At 41.8% G+C, this 24041-nt stretch overlaps 1 protein-coding gene across 4 annotated transcripts in view; it reads left to right on the top strand.

The window, feature by feature from the left end:
• Nucleotides 1-24041, top strand: part of septin9b (septin 9b) — a 72141-nt gene that overhangs the window by 19145 nt on the left and 28955 nt on the right. For 3 of the 4 annotated variants that reach the window (XM_058091574.1, XM_058091575.1, XM_058091572.1), the window contains exon 2: nucleotides 11081-11764. In XM_058091574.1, the coding sequence (XP_057947557.1) occupies nucleotides 11081-11764 (684 nt within the window). Of the gene's footprint in view, nucleotides 1-4064; nucleotides 4213-11080; nucleotides 11765-24041 lie in introns of those variants that run through there. The other variant, XM_058091573.1, reaches the window with a different exon arrangement.

Here is a 24041-nt window from a genome sequence, read left to right as displayed (position 1 = left end):
GAGCACGATTCGAACCATCAATCTTGTGACTGTGAGATAAACATATTAACCACTTGTCCACCATGCAGCGTGTTCTGAGATAAAGAATATATTTGATTGATGTCTTGCTGTGTCCCTTAACATGTACAAGATTACTTAACCAAGCAGTTTAATATGATTTCATGCAAGTATCACACATTCATTCATTCATTCATTTTCTACCGCTTTTTCCTCACAAGGGTCGCGGGGGGTGCTGGAGCCTATCCCAGCTGTCTTCGGGCGTAAGGCGGGGTACACCCTGGACTGGTCGCCAGCCAATCACAGGGCACATATAGACAAACAACCATTCACACTCACATTCATACCTATGGACAATTTGGAGTGGCCAATTAACCTAGCATGTTTTTGGAATGTGGGAGGAAACCGGAGTACCCGGAGAAAACCCACGCATGCACGGGGAGAACATGCAAACTCCACACAGAGATACCGGAGGGTGGGATTGAGCCCTGGTCTCCTAGCTGTGAGGTCTGCGCGCTAACCCCTAGACCACCGTGCCGCCCAGTATCACACATATTGTTTTGAAATTAACATTATGGAAATATGTTCTAGTAATGTTATGAAATAGTAATGTTCAGTGAGACACCAACCACCAGACTTGATCTCCGTAACATCAGGCTTTTATTGCAGGTTTGACTTATCTCACATTAGGCGCAATGAGTCCTAATAAAAATCCCAAACTCTTAATTCTCAACATTGTATCATGTCTGCCAGACCATATACACGTGAGCATGAGGCTATCAGTCTGAAAAATGTTATAAATACGTTTCTAAAGCTGTGGGACTCCAGCAAGATACAGTGAGAGCCATTATGCACTATTGGCAAAAACAAAGAACAGTGGTCATCCCAGTAGTGGCCGGTCAAACAAAATGACCACAAAAATTACCACAGCGACAACTCATCCAAGAGGTCACAAAAGACCCCACAACACCCAAAGGACTGCAGGCATCATTTGCCTCAGTTCAGGTCAGTGTTCATGACTCCACCATAAGAAAGACACTGGGCAAAAAGGCCCGCATGGCAGTTCCATCCCCTAGACCTGATCTTCAAGACCTCTGTGGTCTGACAAAACAAGAGTTTTTTAAAAAGTTGTTCCGTAACATCTGACATAAAAGTAATGCCACATTTCCGAAAAGGAGTATCATGCCAGCAGTAAAATATGGTGGTGGTAGTGTGATGGTTTGTGGCTGTTTTGCTGCTTCAGGACCTGGAAGACTTGCTTTGATAAATGGAACCATGAATTCAGCTGTCTGCCAAAAAAAATGTGACCTCAAGCTGAAACCTGACTATTTAAATTTGTTTGATGATCCGAAACATTTCGAACAAAGAATGAACACTTTTTTCACACCCATTCAATGAATAATGAATTTAAATGTAACTTTGTGAATTCAAACTGCATAAAATTTGTGGTACAAATATACATAACCTAATTTTAGTACACCAACTGTACACGTGCGTTGTACACACACACTTTTACAACAATGACGGAGAAGTCCAACTCTTGTGTCGCTATGTTAAGTAGTTTTGGTTTGGCGGATTCACCCTACAGACACTCAAACACAACATATTTAACATATGTACATATTTAACACACACACACACACACACGGTTCCCCAGATGTTGTTTTAGAGCTTTTCCTCATTCTGTCGCGCAGCAATGCCTTGCAGCCATTGTATGTCCCTGTTTACATAAATACACCCTGGCTGTAGAAGTGTGTATATCACATACTGTGTTTTTGTTTAATTGAGTGCTACAGAAAACCTTGTGGTGCAGCTTTTACAACACATTTGACATTGGATGGTGCTGTGCTGATGGGCCACACACTCAACTAAATACAGTGTGTATTTATATGCTGTATATGCACCAATGTAACTATGTTCTCTACTATGCTTTCACATGTATGTTAACTAGCACGTGCAGTGTGCAGGCCCAAACACACTATACTATAAATGTGCACGCACAGCTGCAAGATCTATGATGCGTGTTATGTGGATGCCAATAAAAAGCAAAACATAAAGATTTTTAAGGGACAGATGTTCTCCCGTGGTTAACTCCTTGTGGATAATCTCAAATGCTTCGTGTTTTTACCCTGTGACATTTTCTGTTCCTTGTCCTGAGACACCTCACCAGCGACTGCGCCATAAACACACAAGGTTTCTCTGTGTCGACATTGACCTCTCAGGTGTTAAAGGGTGAGTTTGGCATCTTATTAGCGGCCACTAGAATGAAGCTTTTTTGCTCAAATGGTCTCACAGCTTATTAATGCTGCAGCTGCGACTCCTGAGCTTGTTTGTCATAGAAACCCTATTGTGATATGTAATCAATAGTGATTAGATATCACAGTTTGGGAGGGGGCCTGCTTGCTTCCTGTTTGGGGGGGGGGGTTGATTTCCTTTAAGAGTTAGGGGACTGCTTTGTTTAACGCTTAAAACATTGCCTTTTACAGTATAATGTGACTTGTGGGCACGAGGCAGGGGATTAATTCATTAATTGATCACACAATAAAAGATTATGAAGTCAATCATTTTGCCGTGTGAATGGGTATCTGTTTTCCTCATCTGTCACCTCCAAGCAGGCAGGAAGAGGGTTCACTTTTTGCATTGGTTTCAGCACCTTGACACGTTTGTTCCATAACACAACAACATGAACGGCGGTTCGGGTAGCATACAAATTCAATTAGTAGATTGCGATATGGACCCAATCTTGTGTATCATACCGTCGAGTGTCTTGAGACGCCCCTACTTTTAGTATCTTTTCTAGTGTTTATTAGCTGTGTTATGAGACCCAACTCACCAGACAAGACGATGCATGGGATTGGATCCACAAGAACAAGATGAGACGATATTTTAACATTAATTTTAAGAAAATATGACTAGACATCGTCATCGTTTTTTGAGACTATAGGTGACAGCGACAGAGGAGTGCATCCAAGCTCTGTCTTCTTGGCTCTTTCACTGGTCAGGGGTTGGATTGCATTGTGGAGGGATTTAGGCAGCTTCCACCCCGGCATTAGGCCAGCATTGCACAGTGATACTTAAGTACAATCGTAGGTGAATCGCTACTCCAGCTCGCCTATGTGCTGGATACATCACATTTGTTTACCTCTTTTGTTTAATTTCTAAATAAATGAGTGAGGCAAGAAACACTTTTTCTCGTCTACTTTTAATGCATTCCAGTGACCATGTCGCTAAACTGTCAACACAGATTTTTTCTACCTATATGGTGTGTTATGACGCGGAACCGATAATTGCTGGTACTTGTAAAGTTGTACTTCAGCCAGATGTCACAAGCGTGAATAGAAAGACTTTGTGATTACCGGTGCAGACAGGTCCGAACATCAATGTGTATTGATCTAACAAATCTTAAGTAACTTTGATCAAATGTGGATAATAATTGCTACAGCTTCTGCTGTATTTCTGTATTTGACTCTCGCTGGACACCCATGTGCCTCATCTATAGGTACTCCAAAATGATCTTATCACCCTATAGGAGCATAGCGGTTTCTCTAATGAGCTATAAACACAACATTTTGAGACATTTTTGCTGATAATACCCTATTCCAGAGGGGTTGGTTTGCGTTGGAATCTCACTGATTGCCCAGAGGCGCCACCCTGGTTTCCAAATGTCAACTTTCACCAGGAAGTCCCTCAGGTTTTCGTGTCAGAGCGACCACTGAGGTGACCGCACTTTTAATTAACATGCCTAGCTCGTAGAGGCCGCTTGGTCAAAATCGGTACTAAATACAGATGATGGTGTTTAGCTCTGTGAGAGAGGGAGGGGATCTTTGTTTAAGTGACCGTTTGCCATGGAGGCCACTTTGATCGTCAGAAGTTTAACTTGAGAGCCACTTAGTAATACAAGGGTCCTGCGTGTGCATGCTGGATTGTGTGTGGGGGGCAGGGGAAACCCACACATGCGCGCACACACACAGGACATGGAGGGAGTAGGGGGAGTGTATCTTTGCTACAGAGAGAGGGGTGGCGTAGGAAGGAGGAGGCATTCTGGTTCATTCCCTCAACTTAGTTTTATACACAACTTTGTGAAAGTTAAAGTTCTTCCTGAGCTTGGGACACTTACCGCTCACTGATCACAGTTTGGACATTGAACAAACACGGGAAAGATGTCGGATTCTGGAGTTAATCCACACTTGGAGGGAATTATTTCTGATTTTGAAGGTCTGTGTCGTTGCCTTTTTTTTACTTGAGTAATTGATTGTAAGGTATTATATATACTTGTGATGTCTGTTTGTAAAGGTCATTTGTACATAATGTCATAATCATCAAACCCAATCAACACATCTTTATTATTCTTCAGTATTAAACTGTAAACTCAGAAGTTATATAAGTCCAGGTTTGTCAGTTTGACTGTGATATGTGATATGCAAAAACTCTTCTCAGTTTTTTAGCTTATCAATAATGAAGCGCTATTAGCAAGTGCTGAATTAAAATGCTAATAGTACCTTTTTTCAAAATCTGAACAAATACGATCCACTCCACTTATGTAATTCCATCCAAAAATAAGTCCACACACTATATAGAAAATTAATAGCTTGTATAGAATTCAACATGAACGTGATTAATTTTTTTATAGTTAATACTCCATTGGGGGAAAATATATGTTATCTTAGCAAATTTTGCAAGGCTAAAGTGTATCTAGCCTTTTTAAGCTGATATACAATGTTGGTCAAATATAAACATTACCAGATTTTAACTGACGTGAGCAGTTGAGAGATATTTCATAAGCTCTGTTAGGCTGAGCTTGTGATTTGCCATTCTCTACCAAAATTCTTTGCTGTCAACTCTCGTTGACTGGCTATTTAGCTTCCTGTGTAGTAGCAGTGAATGAACAATGCCATATCCAGATTGACGATATCAGTGCATGTTAATGGCTGGTTGTAACATTTTAAATTGTAAGCCTTTACTGGGAAACAGTTATTTTTAATAATATAAAGCACTTTAACTTCATTTGTTCTGTAATTACATTGATTTCCTGTTTCCTTTCATAGATAAACAGTGTAAGTGAAGTTTGTGTTAGGTCCTTTTTATGGGTAGAGCTACAAAAAATATCAAATGTTAGCTTGTCATTTGCTAACAAGCGTGTGTTGTCACTTTTGCAGTGCTAAAGTGTAGCCGGCCTCTTATGCTCGTTATGTAACACTTTAACTTGGTGTGCTGTTTAATTTCATAGGCAAACAGTTGTTTTTATAGTTCACATTTTATTTTAGCTTAGCCGCTAAAACTGCAGGTAGTCTTTGCTCCATATGCTCGTTATAAAGCGACGTCTTTAAACTTTGAGTCAGATAATAACAGCACACATTTCATTCCACGAGGCTTCTCACAGCTCCCAGCTGAGCGAGCCCAAACAAAACACACGGTGCGCCTCAGGGTGTGGTCACCTTACCTTTGATAAATTACAACCATCAACACAGGGACAGTTTATAGCGCGACCCAATATGGTCACGTTTGACTCCCAATGACCCAGCAGGGGAAAGCCGAGCTTCCAAACAGGAGTCACAGTGGACGTTCAAGTGACTAAGTCCACTTCTCTTATTCAGTCTGCGATAATACAAACAGCCACGCACTATGAGTCAGTCCAAAGAAATTCATCCAGTATGTAGTGGTCAACTTGCTTTTAAAGAGAAGGAACGGTAGTTAAAAATAAACGCCTGCAGAAAGATGTGTCCAGACAATCACAACACGTCTCTTTTGTTTTGTGTGAGAGTCACATGTCTTCCTTTTGTCATTGTTATTCTTTTCTTTCTTACGCTCTTACCTTTTTCCTGTTCCTTCTCCGGTCATGCTGACTTCCTCCAGCTGCTCCTCACCCAGTCATGTCTTTATCAATGGGAGTGTGTTATTTTGACCATTTATCTCATGCTCCAGAACAAACTATTTGAGAACTCATATTTCGCACCAAATACGACCTATTATTGTAAACATGCATATTTCAGCAAATGTTGGGTTTTACCAGAAAACAATTGCAGCAGCACACACAAGTTTTATTTTTGTTATTTATGTCTTAAATGGCTTATTTTCTATTATTTTGTCTCCTATATATCGGGTAATATGAGAGTAAAGGTGACTATAGGAGTGTTATTTAATGTCCAGAGGTGATAATGTTAAAAACCATAGTAAGAAGGTAGGAAACAGGTTTTCCATGCTCTAATTGTGAAAATATTCTATTCATAATAGAAATTCTGGAACCATTCATCCATTTTCTACCGCTTATCCTCACAAGAGTTGCGGGGGGTGCTGGAGCCTATCCCAGCCGTCTTCGGGCGAGAGGCGGGGTACACCCTGGACTGTTCACCAGCCAATCACAGGGCACATATAGACAAACAACCATTCACACTCACATTCATACCTATGGACAATTTGGAGTCACCAATTAACCTAGCATGTTTTTGGAATGTGGGAGGAAGCCGGAGTACCCAGAGAAAAAACACGCATGCAACACAGAGATGGCCGAGGGTGGACTCGAACTTAGGTCTCCTAGCTGTGAGGCCTGCGCGCTATCCACTCACGCACCGTGCAGCCATTGTGGTACCGTAATTAACAGGGATTAATGGGGTAACATTGACATTGATGATTGCCATAGCGATATGAATGACCGAACTGACATGTTGTGTCTGTTAAGTGATGTTCGTGGCTTTATTTTGGTAGGAATCTTCTTCCTGCTTCAGTTCCAAATCCACTGGCTTGATAGGACATTCCGAACCGCTTATGGAGCAGCCGTGCAAAGGACTTTGAGTTGGATATTGTGTGACTTATGTTGCGTCTACTTATGTTGAGTCTCATCAGTTTGTGCTTTTTGACGAGAAGAGTCTTTGTGGTTTCGTGTGTTACATTACATAACCATGAACGTTGACAGTGAATATTAAAAATGAGATGTGTTAGAGTGGATGTTCATCAGTGACTGAACCCTTACTTTGTGTGTCCGTGAAACCACAGATTCGGAAAACTGTGGTAGGTGCACCTTGGCCTCATCTAGGGGTAAAAAAAATCTAATAAAATGTAAAATAACCATACATGACAGTCCCATGCACGCATTTAACAACAGACTGGAGTGTTATGTCAGTGTGAGTTGTGCATGTATGCAGCTCTAAATTCCAGCACGATATTGCCCTGTAGTGTTTTGTACTTCCTTGCTAAACATCTGTTACTGAAACTTGACCACAAACACTCTAAGGACTTCACCTGAGAACTACACCCAAATTTTGGCACACTCAGTGAGCTGTTTTTGGTGGTATAGCATCAAAGATTTGTCTGACAAAGCAAAATACCTTTGGGTAAAATGTGATGGTCTGGCCTTGTCTTGTCAAGAAGTTTGTATTTCCTGGTTTTCACCACATGGACCTTCATCTGGCATCACTCTTAACACCATCGCTTCCATGACACATTAGCTTGCTTTATATAAACAGTTCGGAAGTGAATGTGTTCACTTTGATGCATACATCTAAAATTACAGCTTCAAGGTTGGTTCGAACCATTTATTCTCCTCCACTAAAAGCTTGTTTTGCTAACTTTCTCTAGTTCATGATGTGTTTGTGACATACCTCCTGGTTTCATCTGCTTTTATTCAAGTTAAGTTTCTGTCAACCAAAGCATTAGATTCTCTTCCAGTACCTTTGCGATATGTTGAAAATTAGGATTATGTTGAGCTGGTGGGCTCATCTAGCTCGGGGTGGATCAGAGGTAGTATCATGCTCAAGAGGAAAGACGTTTTTCCATCATGATGGATAGATTTTTCTAAAATGTGGTGCTCATAAACAGGCTTTCGGATAGAAATTGGCCCAACTTTTCCAAATAATTATTCAAACCATGATCATCAACCGTCAAAGCCAACAATAGGATCTGCAAAGCACATCTAAAGTCTTGACCTGTTAGAATATTTCCAATGTTTTCTGAAACTAGAGTGCTTTTTAGTGCCTTACAGGTCATTACAGTAATCATAGGGAGTTGGGACTGCATTACGACAGGCTTTGATACAAAGCAGAGTGGGTGGGGGTCTGTTTACGGATCAGTGCAAGCTTATTTGGTGGAGAGGGACAGAGTAGCATGCTTTCTACGACACAGCTCTGCAGAAAAGTGATATTTGGGTGTTTTTATCAGTTGTTTTTGCATTTTTCTATGCTTGACAGCCTCAGTTATTAGGTTTAGGGGGCAATACTTTTTTCCACACAGGGTCATGTAAGTTTTTTTCGCACCACTGTATATATGCAATCACACCTCAGTTTTCTGGTGTTATGCAGATTTTGCTGCAAATATTTTGTGTAAATGTTTGTACAGTTTGTACAGTTCGCACGCACTGGGAGAACATGCAAACTCCACACAGAGATGCCCGAGTGGGGAATCGAACCCGTGTCTCCTAGCTGTGTGGCCAGTGCGCTAACCACTCGTACACCATGCAGTCCTCTCTAAAATATATTTGATGTTAAAGGGGACCTATTATGCTCATTTTTCAGCCCTTTGTATTGAGTTGTGTACTCCTATAGAGCAGCTACACACAATAACCCGAACAGAAAGCGTTCTTCCAGAATCTGCACCTATTCAGCTGCATTTCTTCGGATTTCTTTGTTTGTTTTAATGTATTCAACTTAAAGGCCCGCCTCCAGGCACGGACACTGAGAAATTGCTTTTTAATGCTTGCTCTTCTGACTCTTCCACGCGACCACGTAATGTTGGAAAGGCTTTAGCAAGTTTGTCATCAAGGTTGTCCAGCTGCATACTGGCCCATGTTCACGAAAAGTCCAGTGTGAAATGTAGTTTACAGATTAAAATGCATTTCTTTTGCTGGGAGGGAATCAGGGACTCCAACCACTTGTGCCTGATGGTGGCATCTTTATGAGTTGTAAACAAATGTGGCTTACCTTACGAGCCATTTCTAGCAATGTAAACAGAGAAGGAGAGCTTGGGGAAGTCGGGAGAGAGTGTATCTCGTGTGTAGCCATGGCCATAAGGAAGCCCAGTCCTCTGTGACATCACAAAGGAACAGTTTTGCAACACCTTCTGAAACCGAGCGTTTTGAGCCATCCCAAACTTCTTTCAGGGCTCACTTCCGAATGCGCAAACCTCATTATCTGAAACTTTGGCATCGTTTAACACATGAATACAACATTCTAACTACATTTATAGGTCAGAAAAGTGGAAAAATATAATAGGTCCTCTTTAATATATGTGGGTTTCTTGAGCGGAATTGGATTTACATTACTACATGTGGGAAAAATTGCCTCGATTTCCGAGGTACCACTGTATATAAAACATGATCAGAAAGTCATGTTTAATGTGATTTTAAAGTGTGCAAAGAAACCATTAGTTTTAGAAACTAATCAAAAATCAAATTACATTTCCCATTCTTATGATTGCATCAAGGCTAGGTGTTTGTGTTCACGGATTGGGATGTCCTTGAGAGAACACGATGACACAGATTAGAAAGATACAGTCGAAGGTAACACCTGGGGCATATTATGACAAATAACCATGAAGCATAGTTAAAGCACAGCTGCCTCCATCTTTGTTTTTGCAGCACCAGTACACCAGAGCATTATTGTCTGTGCTGCATTATTTTCCCACGGGAGATAGTGGACACCGGGCGGTGATGGGGAGTCCAACATGGTGATGAGACTCCCGACTCTTGTTAATGAGCTTCTTCTGTGGAATGGACCTCTCCATTCGAGCTCATAGTCTGGGAATGCCGTTTCACATGGAACAATACTCCTTCATCTATCTGTCATTCCCACAATCCTACACGGATACTTGATAATTCTGTTCGTGTAATAGTCATGCTTGATGCATGATTGCATATTTTATTGTTTATGTAGTCGACCACATAGAATAGCCTTCAGGAAGACACTGCAGAAGTTGAATGATTGCTTCAGTGATGCTCTGCTTTTTCCCCATTGCCTGTATTCCCAAACATGAAGGTGCACACACTTTGCTTAAATCATGTGCACTTCACTGCATGCTCTCTAAATACAAACTGCCTCAGGCCGTGTAATCACAAAGCAAGCAAGAAACACAAATCTGATCAGGTCACCCAGTGTAGCTGCTTTTCCGTGACAAATCCTGCATATATATATTATATATATATATATATATATATATATATATATATATATATATATATATATATATATATATATATATATATATATATATATATATATATATTTATATATATATATATATATATATATATAGGTGAGTAGTATTTAGGTGAGTAGTATGTTAGCATTTTGTATTGTTTTGATAGCACTAGCTTTGATGCTAACATTACTTGTACATGTACAAACTCTGCAGCATTAATAAACAATGTTACTTAAGTGACATTTACATTACACAATCTAGCTACATAGGAAGACATACAGTACACACTCACAAGCACCACAAGCCACAAACTAATGATATAATCCACATTTTGGATGAAATATGTTTTTAGGGGAGTGTATGAAAGGACTTAGCCAGTGTGTCATTATATTTCCAGCTTCTGGCCATTGGCATGACACATCACTCATGCTGATTCTTCCCAAGGGGGGGTCCCATCCCTCACTATCATCATCTTGTACAGTGCGTCTATTTTCTCCTGTCACGACGAACCTCGAGGAAGGATGTGCTTCTCTCTGAATACGCTCGTGTTGCTCATAAATTCTGGACAGTGAGCAATTCTTGGCCCCAATTGTGTGCAAACATAAAATGCCTCACAAGCTTTTGCATTAAACTCCAATGCATTACATGGGATGTAGCATTGAGGTCATGACAAAACAACTTATGATATTACTGCAAAAACTGCTGCAGGTACTAGGAGTAATTTTATGGGCATCCAGCACTCAAACCTAAAACCCTTTCTGACTTGGTATGAACTATTTTGAACTGTTTTGTGTGCCCCTTCTAAACTGTTTGTTATTGATAGCAAGATAGGCTTGGTTTGGTTAAAGGCCCCCTACCTGGACGGTGGCCTCGGATTTGGACTTTTCAATGCAACAAACCCTTACATATAGTATTATGTATTGTGAAGTAATGTGCCATCATTGTCTTTCCCATGCAGCTCTGAAGAGGTCCTTTGAGGTGGAAGATGTGGACACTTCAGCTCACTCTTCTCCCGGCTCCCGTCGCACAACCAACTCCCCCCACCGCAACGCCATGTCTCCCACCAGCATCTACTACCGTGACTTGGGCACGGCAGCCCCAATTACCAACAACAACAACCTCAACTACACCCAACCTCGCTCCATTATGGGGGGAGGAGGCTCCAAGACCCCAGAGCCAGTGCCACGCCGCTCGGAGCTTTCCATCGATATTTCCTCTTCATCCAGCAAGCAAGTGGACAATGCCACAAGCCCCGCCTCCACGCGCTTTGTAACCAACAGCGCCCTAAAGCGCCCAGAGGTCCTCGGCCACTCCAGGACCCCTGAGATGAGCCACAAAAGGGAGGTCACTTTTGCCAAGACGCCGACAGACTCCCCAGGGATACGTCGAAACGAAGGCAGCAGTAACACCAATGGGACCAGTCGAACCCTGGAGCATAGTCACAACCGCAAGTTTGAGTCCACCAGTCCTGGAGATGTTCGCAAACCTGAAATCAGCATCACAAGGGCTCCGGTGGAAAACAATGGCCACCATGCGCCAGCGCACCACCCACACCATCCCAATCCTCACCACAATGCCATTGTCACGACCTTCAGATGCGCCTCACCAAACCACGCTGGACGCAAATCCCCCAACCCTGACCGTAAGTTCTACTTCAGTCGTAGTCTTCTCATTGCAAACCGGGTTGACCAACGCTTGCACGATCTGTAACTGACAAAAAAGTAGTTCGACTTATGACGTAGTTTGCGCATGTGTAGTACAAATTGGGTTGTGTGATGTGTGACTGTCAAAAAACAGGTTGAGAAGTTGCCGACTGGATATCAATGCATTTGGTGCATAAGCTCATGGATGGACAGTAATACTACAGTGACAGTAGCACTGGAGCTCACAATGCTGCGTGTCTAGTGTTGCTATTTGTTTCCTCCTGTCCTACTCCTTAATGTTACATTTTTTGTGTTTGATATATGGCATCTATCACGTTGGACAAGAACCGAGTTACAGAGTATATGTAAAAATTGGATAAAGTTCACAAAAGCGCAACCACACACGCATAGCTCATTGACAAACATAGCTCATTGGCCTTAAAGCTACGGACACACAAAACAGACATGCTTAAACTGTTTAAATTCCAGCATTAATGCTAGATTTTCGGCAACACACTTCCAATACACTGAGATTTATTTAAAATTCATTCATTCATTCATTCATTTTCTACTGCTTTTCCTCACGAGGGTCGCGGGGGGTGCTGGAGCCTATCCCAGCTGTCTTTGGGCGTAAGGCGGGGTACACCCTGGACTGGTCGCCAGCCAATCACAGGGCACAGCCAGCCAATCACAGGGCACATATAGACAAACAACCATTCACACTCACATTCATACCTATGGACAATTTGGAGTGGCCAATTAACCTAGCATGTTTTTGGAATGTGGGAGGAAACCGGAGTACCCGGAGAAAACCCACGCATGCACGGGGAGAACATGCAAACTCCACACAGAGATGCCCGAGGGTGGGATTGAACCCTTGTCTCCTAGCTGTGAGGTCTGCGCGCTAACCCCTAGACCACCGTGCCGCCCTTATTTAAAATTGTTAAATAAAAAAATAGGATAAGCTAAGTTTTAGCTTGGCATGGTTTACCTGACGCAACATCAGATTGTGATAGGGATTATTGTGCCTGTTCCAACAATCAAGTCTGGTGCTTGTGCATCTCACTGAACATTACAGTAACATTACAGACACCTGGTAGCCAGTGTAGAATACTACATAGCATGACAACATCTTCTGAGTGCCTTATATTTGTATTTCCATCCATCCATTTTCTACTGTTTAAATTCTAGCATTGATGCTAGATTTTCGGCAACACACTTCCAATTAGATTAGATTAATTAGATTAGATTCAACTTTATTGTTATTGCTCATGTCACTGGTACAGGGCAACAAAATGCAGTTAGCATCCAACCAGAAGTGCAATTTTATAAGTACATTAGTAGTAAGTATGGACAGATCTATGTAAATAAAACTATACAGGCTATGACTATGATACAGTGAGAATATGTACAGGGGTATAAATGACTATAATATGGCTATTGTAGATTATACAGATTATAAACAGTATGGATATGACAATATATAATAACAGTAATATGTACAGTATTGCAGTGAAGTGACTAGAGTAGAGTATGGTTATTGCGGATTATATAAATTATTAAACAGTATGATCAATGAATCAACAAGATAGTATATGTAATACACTACACTACAATACACTAAGACTTATTTAAAATTGCTAAAAAAAAATAGGATAAGCTAAGTTTTAGCTTGGCATGGTTTACCTGACGCAACATCAGATTGTGATAGGGATTATTGTGCCTGTTCCAACAATCAAGTCTGGTGCTTGTGCATCTCACTGAACATTACAGGGGATGCTACAATGGATCAGAGCTCTCATTTGCAACCCTCAATACCCTTTTTTGTCTGGCCAGGGGGGAGTCTAGCTTTTCATTCAGGGCTGTAGGAAAATTTAAACCCCACTGAATGCAAACCTATTATCAAATTTTCCATTAGTTCTTATGCAGACTCATTTTTTTTCTTGCATCTTCACTGTTTCCTGCTCCTTTTCCAATCACGCCACCACAACAGCGTCACGTTTGACCAAGGAACGGCAGTAATGTGCACAGCAACGATTTGCGTAATGACTGGGATGCCTTCAGATACCATCCATCCATCCAATCCATCAACTATTATGTCTGCTCTTAATGTCGTGCTGGTATGTTATGAAAGCGTAACCTCACGGATTACTGTTACCACCTGTGTTGCCATACTATAATTAGCTGCTAGTATTGTGATGATGATGGCTGTTTGCCTGTTTATTCCCATCATTCTGTATGACATCTGGGATGTTGGAAGCTCTATGTTTTTTAAGAGACCCTACAGTAACCAGAATGCACTGGGCCTGTTGCCTTCCAACATCACTTCCAGCCCTTGTACACTGTCGTTAGTAACTGTTGCTATTGACACGACAAAATGACATCCACTGTTTATTTGAATATAATACCCTCATATATAAAGAAACGTAGCTGTTGTGATACACGTCTTGCTTTAATTTCTTAAAGCTTCTCCGGTCGGTTTTAGTGGTTTTAGGTTGTTAAGTGATGCTTAGATACCACTTTCCAGTGTCACCACAAACATCAGTCTCCGCTGTTAGTGATACCCTTTTCTCCGAAGAAGCCTTTTTTTGGTCTGGATTCACTTAGCTCAGCCTAGACATTTAATGAACATCACACTGTAACTATGAAACAAATGTTTTCACTCCCCCTAAAGCAGGAAATATATCACCCACTGCACGACTCAATCATGCAACTTTGATGCTTCTTCTTTGGCAGAATCTATCGTCAGAACTAATCGCATCTTGAAGCGATTGAGACAAAATGAAGTGCAGTACTAGGCTGCGACCAGCGGAGGCGCTGTCAATTCAGTCATTACGAGTTTGCTGTCTAAAGAAGCACGACACGATGTCATGTATGCGACGCTGAGCTTCATCCATGCACTCGTTTATCGTGTTTCATTGATTCCAGACTCGACTTTCATTGTTTTTTCAACATTATTAGGGCCCTCCAGAAATAACACTGCTATAGTCACCTTTACACTCGTATTACTGCAGACATTACACATAAGCCATTAACAACACTAGTTTGTGTTGCTGTGGATGTGTTCTGGTGCCCTGGACAGAATGTGATGAGGGGGTTCAGAGTTAAGTTTTAGCTTGGCATGGTTTACCGCCGCAACATCAGATTGTGATAGGGATTATTGTGCCTGTTCCAAAAATCAAGTCTGGTGCTTGTGCATCTCACCGAACATTACAGTAACATTACAGACACCTGGTAGCCAGTGTAGAATACTACAGAGCATGACAACATCTTCTGAGTGCCTTATATTTGTATTTCCATCCATCCGTTTTCTATATCGTTATCCTCATTAGGGTCGCTGGGGTATGCTGGAGCCTATCCCAGCTGACTTGGGGCAAGAGGCGGGGTACATCCTGGACTGGTAGCCAGCCAATCACAGTGCACATATAGACAAACAACCATTCACACTCACATTCATACCTATGGACAATTTGGAGTCGCCAATTAACCTAGCATGTTTTTGGAATGTGGGAGGAAACCGGAGTACCCGGAGAAAACCCACGCACACATGGCGAGAACATAGAGATGACACAGAGATGCCCATGCGGACAATCAAACCCAGATCTTTTAGATCTTCTGACTGTGTGGCCAACATGCAAACCACTTCCACCACGCCGCCCCTGACAGTTTTCATGAAATCTAATTTCAAACAATGCCACAACTTACAGGGATATATCTGTCTGTAGTGGTCTTGTTCCCATAGTAAAGAGTCGCATATCTGCCACTCGGCTGGATGCCTCTGTGTTAGAAAAACTTTGCTGTGCTTCACTTCAAAGTCTCTTGTTCCACGTCTGTACCCACAAAGCCAAAGTAGTTCTAAACCACTGACCATACTATTCCTTTCTTGGGAATCAAACGATCAAAAGCCTCTTGCTCTCATTAGCGGTAGCAGTAGCCATGCTGTTGCTACTGTGCATCTTTGTTAAAGGCTGTCTTCGGGCGGGAGGCGGGGTCAACCCTGGACTGGTCGCCAGCCAATCACAGGGCACATATAGACAAACAACCATTCACACTCACATTCATACCTATGGACAATTTGGAGTCGCCAATTAACCTAGCATGTTTTTGGAATGTGGGAGGAAACCGGAATACCCGGAATACCCATGAATTATCAGGGAGAACACGCAAACTCCGCACAGAGATGGCCGAGGGTGGAATTGAACTCAGGTCTCCTAGATGTATGGCCTGCGTGCTAAACACTAGGTTCACCGTGCAGCCCCTGGTAGCAACAAACGTACAATATTTTTGTACATATCTTTACCTTTTTTCTATTACGCCACCAGCATTTCATTCCGAGGAAATGACATCACGCGTCCCTGATCATGATCAAACACCCACCCCATACAGGCACATGCTTCCTTCCTTCCAGGTTATGTCAGCGTGATTGTTTCCCTGCCTGTGAGAGCACTTCCTCTCTCGGGGGTCCAAGTGATCCAAGTTAGTCACCTTCCGAGACACACAGCACAGCGTGCTCCCATCAAAGTGTCACGTAAAAAATACCGGGAAGTTAGAGTCCAAAGGTCAGCATGAAACGGGCTGTGGACACAAACATTGCAACTCAGGCATACACGCTTTAGTCGTGCCAATTTAACAGACAATACACATGGCGTGCCATCATTCCCAGCTCAGCAAACATCAGAAACGTTGTGTGTTTGATGCTGTTAGATGCATGTTAAAGTCATGTGCTGACCATTCACCTCACTGCAGGCTGCAGACACGGTGATGACTATCTTGTCTGCGTGTGTGTGTATTCAACATTTTATCTCCACAGACCGGCCTGGTGTTCATCAATCCATCAAACAAGGTTTTATCTCACATCTTTAGAAACATCCGTCTCATGTAGCGCTGCTGTAAACCGCAAGTGATAATCATGTAATAGACGGAGCACAGGGCTGCACGTCGTTTGGTCCTGATGAGTAGGACTGTCATCACATGAATTTAGTAGGATTTTCTGACGATAACCCTGTAATTAGTGGAAAACTAACATATTTGGGGTTACTTGAATGTTATAAAAATATAATGAACTCCTGCTCACCCCGTGACCACCCCCGCTTTGAAATTGTGGTGAGATATTGAGTTTTTGCCATAAGTTAAGGACATTTATGGGGACTTTTTATTTTCGTACATGTTGAGCTGGAACAAATACATACGTAGTATTTTGCTTCATTTTTTGAAGTTGTGATAACAGTGCGGGAAGACATGGAAGATGGACGTTACAATAACTAGACCAGGGGTGGGCAAACTGTTTGACTCGCGGGCCGCATTGATTTAACAAAATTGACAGGGGGGGGGGGGGGGGGGGGGGCAGACTATATAGTATTTTACATGCAACAGTCCTATTTTTACGCATATTTTACATGTAAAAGTGTCATGCAATCTGCTATATGTGCACTTTGGAATCATTTATTTGATGTAAAGTGTGTTGGAAATTAAATGTATTATTATTTTTATTATTATTATTATTGTCTTTATTATTACTATTTTATATATATATTATTATATTAGATTTGTTATTAGTTATAGTAATGTTATTATCATTATATTATTATTATTGTTAATAATAATAACAATAATAATATTACGACTATTATTATATTAATATTATTAACAACAATATGAATATAATAATAGTAGTATTATTATTATTAACAACATTATTATTATTATTATTATTATTGTCATTATTTTTATTTTTATTTTTGTGCTTGTGTTACTTTTTCCAGGAGCATTTTGTAAACAACAGACCACATCAAATAACGAAATTGATAAAGCAGCTACCTCAACCATCAAAAAGTTGGCCCAAGCCACGATGCCAGGTTATGTGTTGAGTTTAAATGAAATACTTTGGAAAAAACAGGCGGGCCATATTGAAACACTTGGCGGGCCGCATGTGGCCCCCGGGCCGTAGTTTGCCTACCCCTGAACTAGACTGTATCATTCTGTGGTCATGAGAGGATTATTTAAATTGTTATTTTTTTAAAAGTCCAGGTTGTACCCCGGCTCTTGCTTGACAGCTGGGATAGGCTCCAGCATGCCCCCGAGACACTTGTGAGAACGGCAAAGAAAATGGATGGATGGACACTAATGAACATTATATATTGTTTTAGATATCATTATTATTGGGTCATTTTAGTTTTCAGGAGACCTGAGTTTCATTCCACCCTCGGCCATCTCTGTGTTTCCATGTTCTCCCCGTGCATGCGTGGGTTTTCTCCGGGTACTCCGGTTTCCTCCCACATTCCAAAAACATGCTAGGTTAATTGGCGACTCCAAATTGTCCATAGGTATGAATGTGAGTGTGAATGGTTGTTTGTCTATATGTGCCCTATGATTGGCTGGTGACCAGTCCAGGGTGTACCCTGCCTCTCACCCGAAGGCAGCTGGGATAGGTTCCAGCACCCTTGTGAGGATAAGTGGTAGAAAATGAATGAATGAATACATTGTAGTCAGAAAAAAACCCTTTAATGTCAGTAGTATTAAAATGCCACTTTTACAATGCTTTGTCCAAGCAATAGTACAAGCTCATCTCAAATATAAGTTCAGTATATGTGAAGTATGGATTTCTACATTTGTACATTATATTTTGGTATTGACGTATGAAGACAGAATTAGTGAAAACAGTCAAAAGTGCAAGTATGAAAAACTAACTGGTCTGAAAAAACTGTCCATCTTGCTTTTGGCTCAGTTGCATAGCTAAAATATGTCCTGATGTTGGCCAATACGTTATCTAGCATTAGATTTGTTTTCCTAATTGCAGCAGAAGGTAAAGCCATTCGTCTCCTCCTTGTGTTGACATTTTTGAAAGTGAGGGGGAGGAGCCATTGGAAAGAGGAGGGCGATTTGTTCCTGTCTGCTTGAAGGTGACAGAAGGTCAGGAGCACACCTCATCTTGCAGCATGACAATGCATGGCCTTTATGTCTCATCACCACAATTTTATTTTACAGTAATTTACAATTCAAGGGGAACATTGGTTGCTTAAAAAACTGTGTAGCAGTTGTTCGATAACAATTGAATTTGATGAATGATTAAATATTTGGCTGTGCTGGCTTTAAATTAAAAAAAAAAATCTATTAGCCAGCGGACTGTTGGCATCTGTCTTTTGAGGTCAAACACGTCCTGTAGTCAAGCGCGCTTTCCAAACACACCACCAGGAGGCAGTATGTGACAGATAAACACAGTTAAACATCAACAGCATTGACAATCGTACACTCATTTACACCCATTTAATCATAATAACTATGAAGTGTTGAGTGTATAACAACGACAATTGTTTATTGAAAGACAATTGAGAGATACACACACACTGATACACAATCAGGGTTTCCCTCTAGCCCATGTGAGGCTTTCGGAAGTTGAAGTTTACATAGAGCATCTGGGGGAAGTCAAGGGTTAAAGAAGTTTCCCACCACTGCTGAAAGACGCTTGTTCCTTTTAAACATGTTGCCAAATCTCAAATCGGCCTTCCTGCACTTGATTTAGCTTACCTTGTCAAACCGGCACCCATTTATCAATTTGTATGGAAAAGTCAGGGCTGCACGGCGGCCAAGTGGTTAGCGTGCAGACCTCACAGCTAGGAGACCAGGGTTCAATACCACCCTCGGCCATCTCTGTGTGGAGTTTGCATGTTCTCCCCGTGCATGCGTGGGTTTTCTCCGGGTACTCCGGTTTCCTCCCACATTCCAAAAACATGCTAGGTTAATTGGTGACTCCAAATTGTCCATAGGTATGAATGTGAGTGTGAATGGTTGTTTGTCTATATGTGCCCTGTGATTGGCTGGCCACTAGTCAAGGCTGTACCCTGCCTCTCACACGAAGACAGCTGGGATAGGCTCCAGCACCCCCCGTGACCCTAGTGAGGCTAAGCGGCAGAAAATGAATGAATGAATGTTGTTTTGCACAGCAAACATACCGAGATTAACATAGGCTCCAGTACCCCTCGAGACCCTCATGAATATAAACGGTAGAAAATGAATGAATGGATGTAGAGGTCAACAAACTAACGCATTTAAGTGTCATAACTCCATGTCTATAACTGGTATAGCATGCAAAGCAATAAAGTTTAATTACTCTTAGGAAAGTTTATTTGTGGTCAGACCCTTTCTGCTAATGATGTTTGGCCCCTAATGTTGCCTGAGAGAGGACATGCTGGAGAGGCAGCAATTGCCCTAAGTGTGTGTATATGTGTGTGTGTGTGTGTGTGTGTGTGTGTGTGAGGACAGACAAGCAGATGGTCAGTTGCACCGCGGTGTGGCCATCTGCTGACTTGTGCCTAGATGAAGGGGCAGCAGAGGGATTCATGGTTGTGTTTGTATGAAGTGAGCATATGCTGGAAACTCCAAATTAGGAAGGTGCATTTGGGTCTCTATTGCCTGTTTATTTACACCAGCCACCCCTCCCTACACGAAGAACAAGCACTCTGCATAGTCTCCATGATCTATAGGTTACCCCATTTTGCACAAGAGGGGGTGCATTACCTGAATCCATTAATGGATTGGATTTGGAAGCAATTAACTGCTATAAACGAGGGACAAGGATGTTGTCTAATCACTTACAGTAGGTCACCTACAAGGTGCCAGAATACTTCAGGTAAGGAGCAGCAGCATGACAAAGATAAAAATATATATATATATATATATATATATATTTTCAAACCTACCTACCAACAGGAAGCCATGACTGATTCTTACTTTGAGTTCTAATACTGTACGTCCTACAACGTGACAATTTTGATCAGTCAATCAAACCATGTGCTCATTGACTCCTCAGTTGAGTACTGCTTTGAAGTTTTAACTTTGCATTAATTGGATCAAATTTAAAGTTATTTAGGATGGGATTTATTCTTAACTAGTCATTGCACAGAGCGACATGGCGGTCTAGTGGTTAGCGTGCAGACCTCACTGCTAGGTTACCTCCCACATTCCAAAAACATGCTAGGTTAATTGGTTGGTTAACTGGCCACTCCAAATTGTCCATAGGTATGAATGTGAGTTGTTGTGAATGGTTGTTTGTCTATATGTGCCCTGTGATTGGCTGGCGGCCAGTCTAGGGTGTACCCCGCCTCACGCCCGAAGACAGCTGGGATAGGCTCCAGCACCCCCCGCGACCCTCATGAGGAAAAGCGGTAGAAAATGAATGAATGAATGAATGGTCATTGCACAGCCAGGCACTTGCATACACGGTGATGGAACGCTTGCGGTGTAGCTGTTCTGGTTAATTCAACGAACATGATCAGTAAGATGATATCTGCCTTTGGACATGGACGGTTTGAAGCATCATAACTTGTCCTTAAAGACATGTCGACTTTCTCCTCTCCACAACCAAATCCTCCTTAAATCCAGTGAGGGGCCATGGATCCCCCCAGAAGGCTGATCCCCTGGAGTCGATTATGTTTACCCTTCATCAGGGAAAGAATTCACTGCAGAACATCAGAAATAGCGAGGACACGGTGGCTTACACACATCACCGTCAGTCCAGGCAGCAGCTGTCGTGGAGATATCTGGAGATATTATCACATTTGTGGCAAACAAAAGTCGAGGCGCAATGGAGACAGTAGAGACGGTGTCATCTTGCAGCGAGACGAACCGAGAAACAGAAAGCCTCTGTGAGTACCTGCTTGTTTGACAAAGGGTCTAAGATAGCAAAAAAAATAGAACAGTGCTTGAAGAAATCTATCTAGGTATGGCCTTGGCTCTAATTCTCAGTTTACAAGACAGCCCAGCTGGGAAAGCTTTGGTGGGTTTAAAGGAGAGGGTGAAACGCTCATAGACCAGACCACATAGACTGCCTTGTATCCCCTTTGAGGTCACTGTTGTAAAAACATATATTCCTGCAAGCAAAGCCAGGTGAGAGTTGCTCTAACCTTTGGACTAAATGCTCAGGGTGAAGTCAAACGTGTTGCCATCCTCTTTGGTGGAATGCATGCTTGCAGACAACGGCAATGTATTCCAACTGTACCCAACAACTGTAGTACAGTGCTGTACAGAAGTATTACCACCACTTGATGGATTGTTTTCAGGGATTTTTAATAGTTTATACTTTTTAATAATCATTTTGACACAGTGAAACAGCAAATAGAGCCTTGGTGGAGGTCTGCGCTCTCCTAAGTGACATTCTAGTTATAATCAGACATGCCTTGACATATATGGTAAAAGTCTTCCACATGTATATGTTGACTCCTTGCTACAAATAGTCGGCAGTTGGTCAAGTTGACATCCATCTGTACTATGGAGAGTATAAAAGTGCTGTGTTATAAGTCAGATTCTTCATCATGCATTACTTGCCCACTATCTGTAACATTGCCGCAATGTTATGATCCAAGCTTTCTAGATCTTTCAGATTATCCGCCTATTCCAGCTGTATTTCCTTGGATTTTCAAAACAGTATGTTTTAACTTATTCCACTCACAGCTCGCCTACTGGCACGGTCACTCGCAAGCACCCCCGAGGACTTCTGGACGACTGCCGAATACCACTTTCTAATTTTGTCGGTATAGGAGTTAATAATAAATGAATAAAACCTTTGGAGAGTTACTTGAAAAGTCGTTAGGAACTTTTGGAGACCCCTGACTTACCTCAAAGACTGGTAATGTAGATCTGGGTTTACTGCAAGCAGACAATATTGACACAACATGTGATCATTGCCTATTTCTTGCGGCACTACCCGTGTTTACCGATTACTCGATTGTGTTGGAAAAAGGCGATTAGAAACTCCAGACATCGGAGAGCTTTTATTAAGACAAAGCAAAAACGCAGTGAGGACAATGATGAATTGTTACTTACAGCTTGCACTTTTGACTCTTGGAAAGGGATCGACTTCAGCAACAGTTCAGACTTCAGCAGATCTAGCTTCGCCCATGCTCACAAAACAGGCCCATATTTTCTCTTCACCTGCAATCTGCAACTCCAACCACTTCTGCCTGATGCCTGCTTCTTTAGTCACGTTAGCTTTCCCTCAAACATAAACAAATCGGGAAGCCATTGCTCCGTGCCTACAGCTTGTACCCGGGCACCCCCATATGAAGACGTCACCGGCTAGATGAAATACTTTGATGTACTTTGGTTTAAACTGCATTGTTGAACAGTTTGACAGCTAAAAGTGCTCGAAGACATGGAAATGAGTGAAATGGTGAGATAAACCATCCCCACTCTTTACACACATGCTGTCTCCATTTGCACCACAGGGGAGCATTGCAGCCTCAGCAAAAAAAAAAAAAAAAAAAAAAAAACACAACAGGAAGTCTCTGACAGATGCTGCTATCTTCCCTGGAGATATGTTTGCCATGCCAGATGTTCCTCCTCTTTCCTCCATCTCCATTTCTTTTCCTCACCCTTTCCGACCTTTCCCACCAGCTCCGCCTACTTCTTCTTCTTTTCACCCCACTACATCCGCCACCCCAGGAAGTGTCATCGTGTCGCTCGGCCTGCATAGTCTTGGAGGTGACTCTTTTAATCAGCTCCATGTGTGCTGTGCTCTGGTTGGTTTTCAGCGAAAAGTCCGGACCACTGGGCCAGTCCTGGAGTTTCATGGCATCAATACATATTACTCTTTCTGCATGCCAATAATTCTTACTTTTCACAGCAAGGAGAGAGCAGATGACTTCATTTTAAAAACATCTGACTCCTGGTTGACATTTGTCGATGGAAAATGGTGAGCCATCGCTCCACACCATCTGTGAGTGCTTTTCTCCTCCTCTCAAGGTTATCCCAGCTTGCATTCAAATTCAATTTATTTACCATAAATTAGTTCAAAGCTATGCTTTTTAGGCTCTTACTAGGACTAATAAAATAACTCTGACACGTTTGATCTTAGTTCCCACAAGGAAATACCAAGGTCAAACCCTAGTGGTCATGAGTTTCATACTAATAACACATCAACACTAATAATTGTTTCTTGAGAGCCGAAATGGAAAATATTCTGCCCGATAAAAGCAGGATGTACTGTGGGAATGTATATTTTACTGTCACTGGACATCAAAACTTCTATTACCCCATCACAGTCACAGATGCAGTCTCAATTGTCATAAGTTTTTGCTTTTATAAACCACCTTAAATGAATATGATATAGATTCATATAAGGAATAAGCATTTACAGTACACATGCATGCTAAGGGGCTCAGAAGTATTTGAACAATTAGAATATTTGTACATATAACCATCATTGTTATTATTTGACTAAAAATGCTGAGAAGTCAATGACTGTGTTGATTTTTGTGTTTAGCCAAAGCTGTATTAGATACC

Source organism: Doryrhamphus excisus, chromosome 1 (assembly GCF_030265055.1).
Source record: "Doryrhamphus excisus isolate RoL2022-K1 chromosome 1, RoL_Dexc_1.0, whole genome shotgun sequence".
Lineage (NCBI taxonomy): Eukaryota > Metazoa > Chordata > Actinopteri > Syngnathiformes > Syngnathidae > Doryrhamphus > Doryrhamphus excisus.
This window is presented reverse-complemented; position numbering and strand designations above follow the sequence as displayed.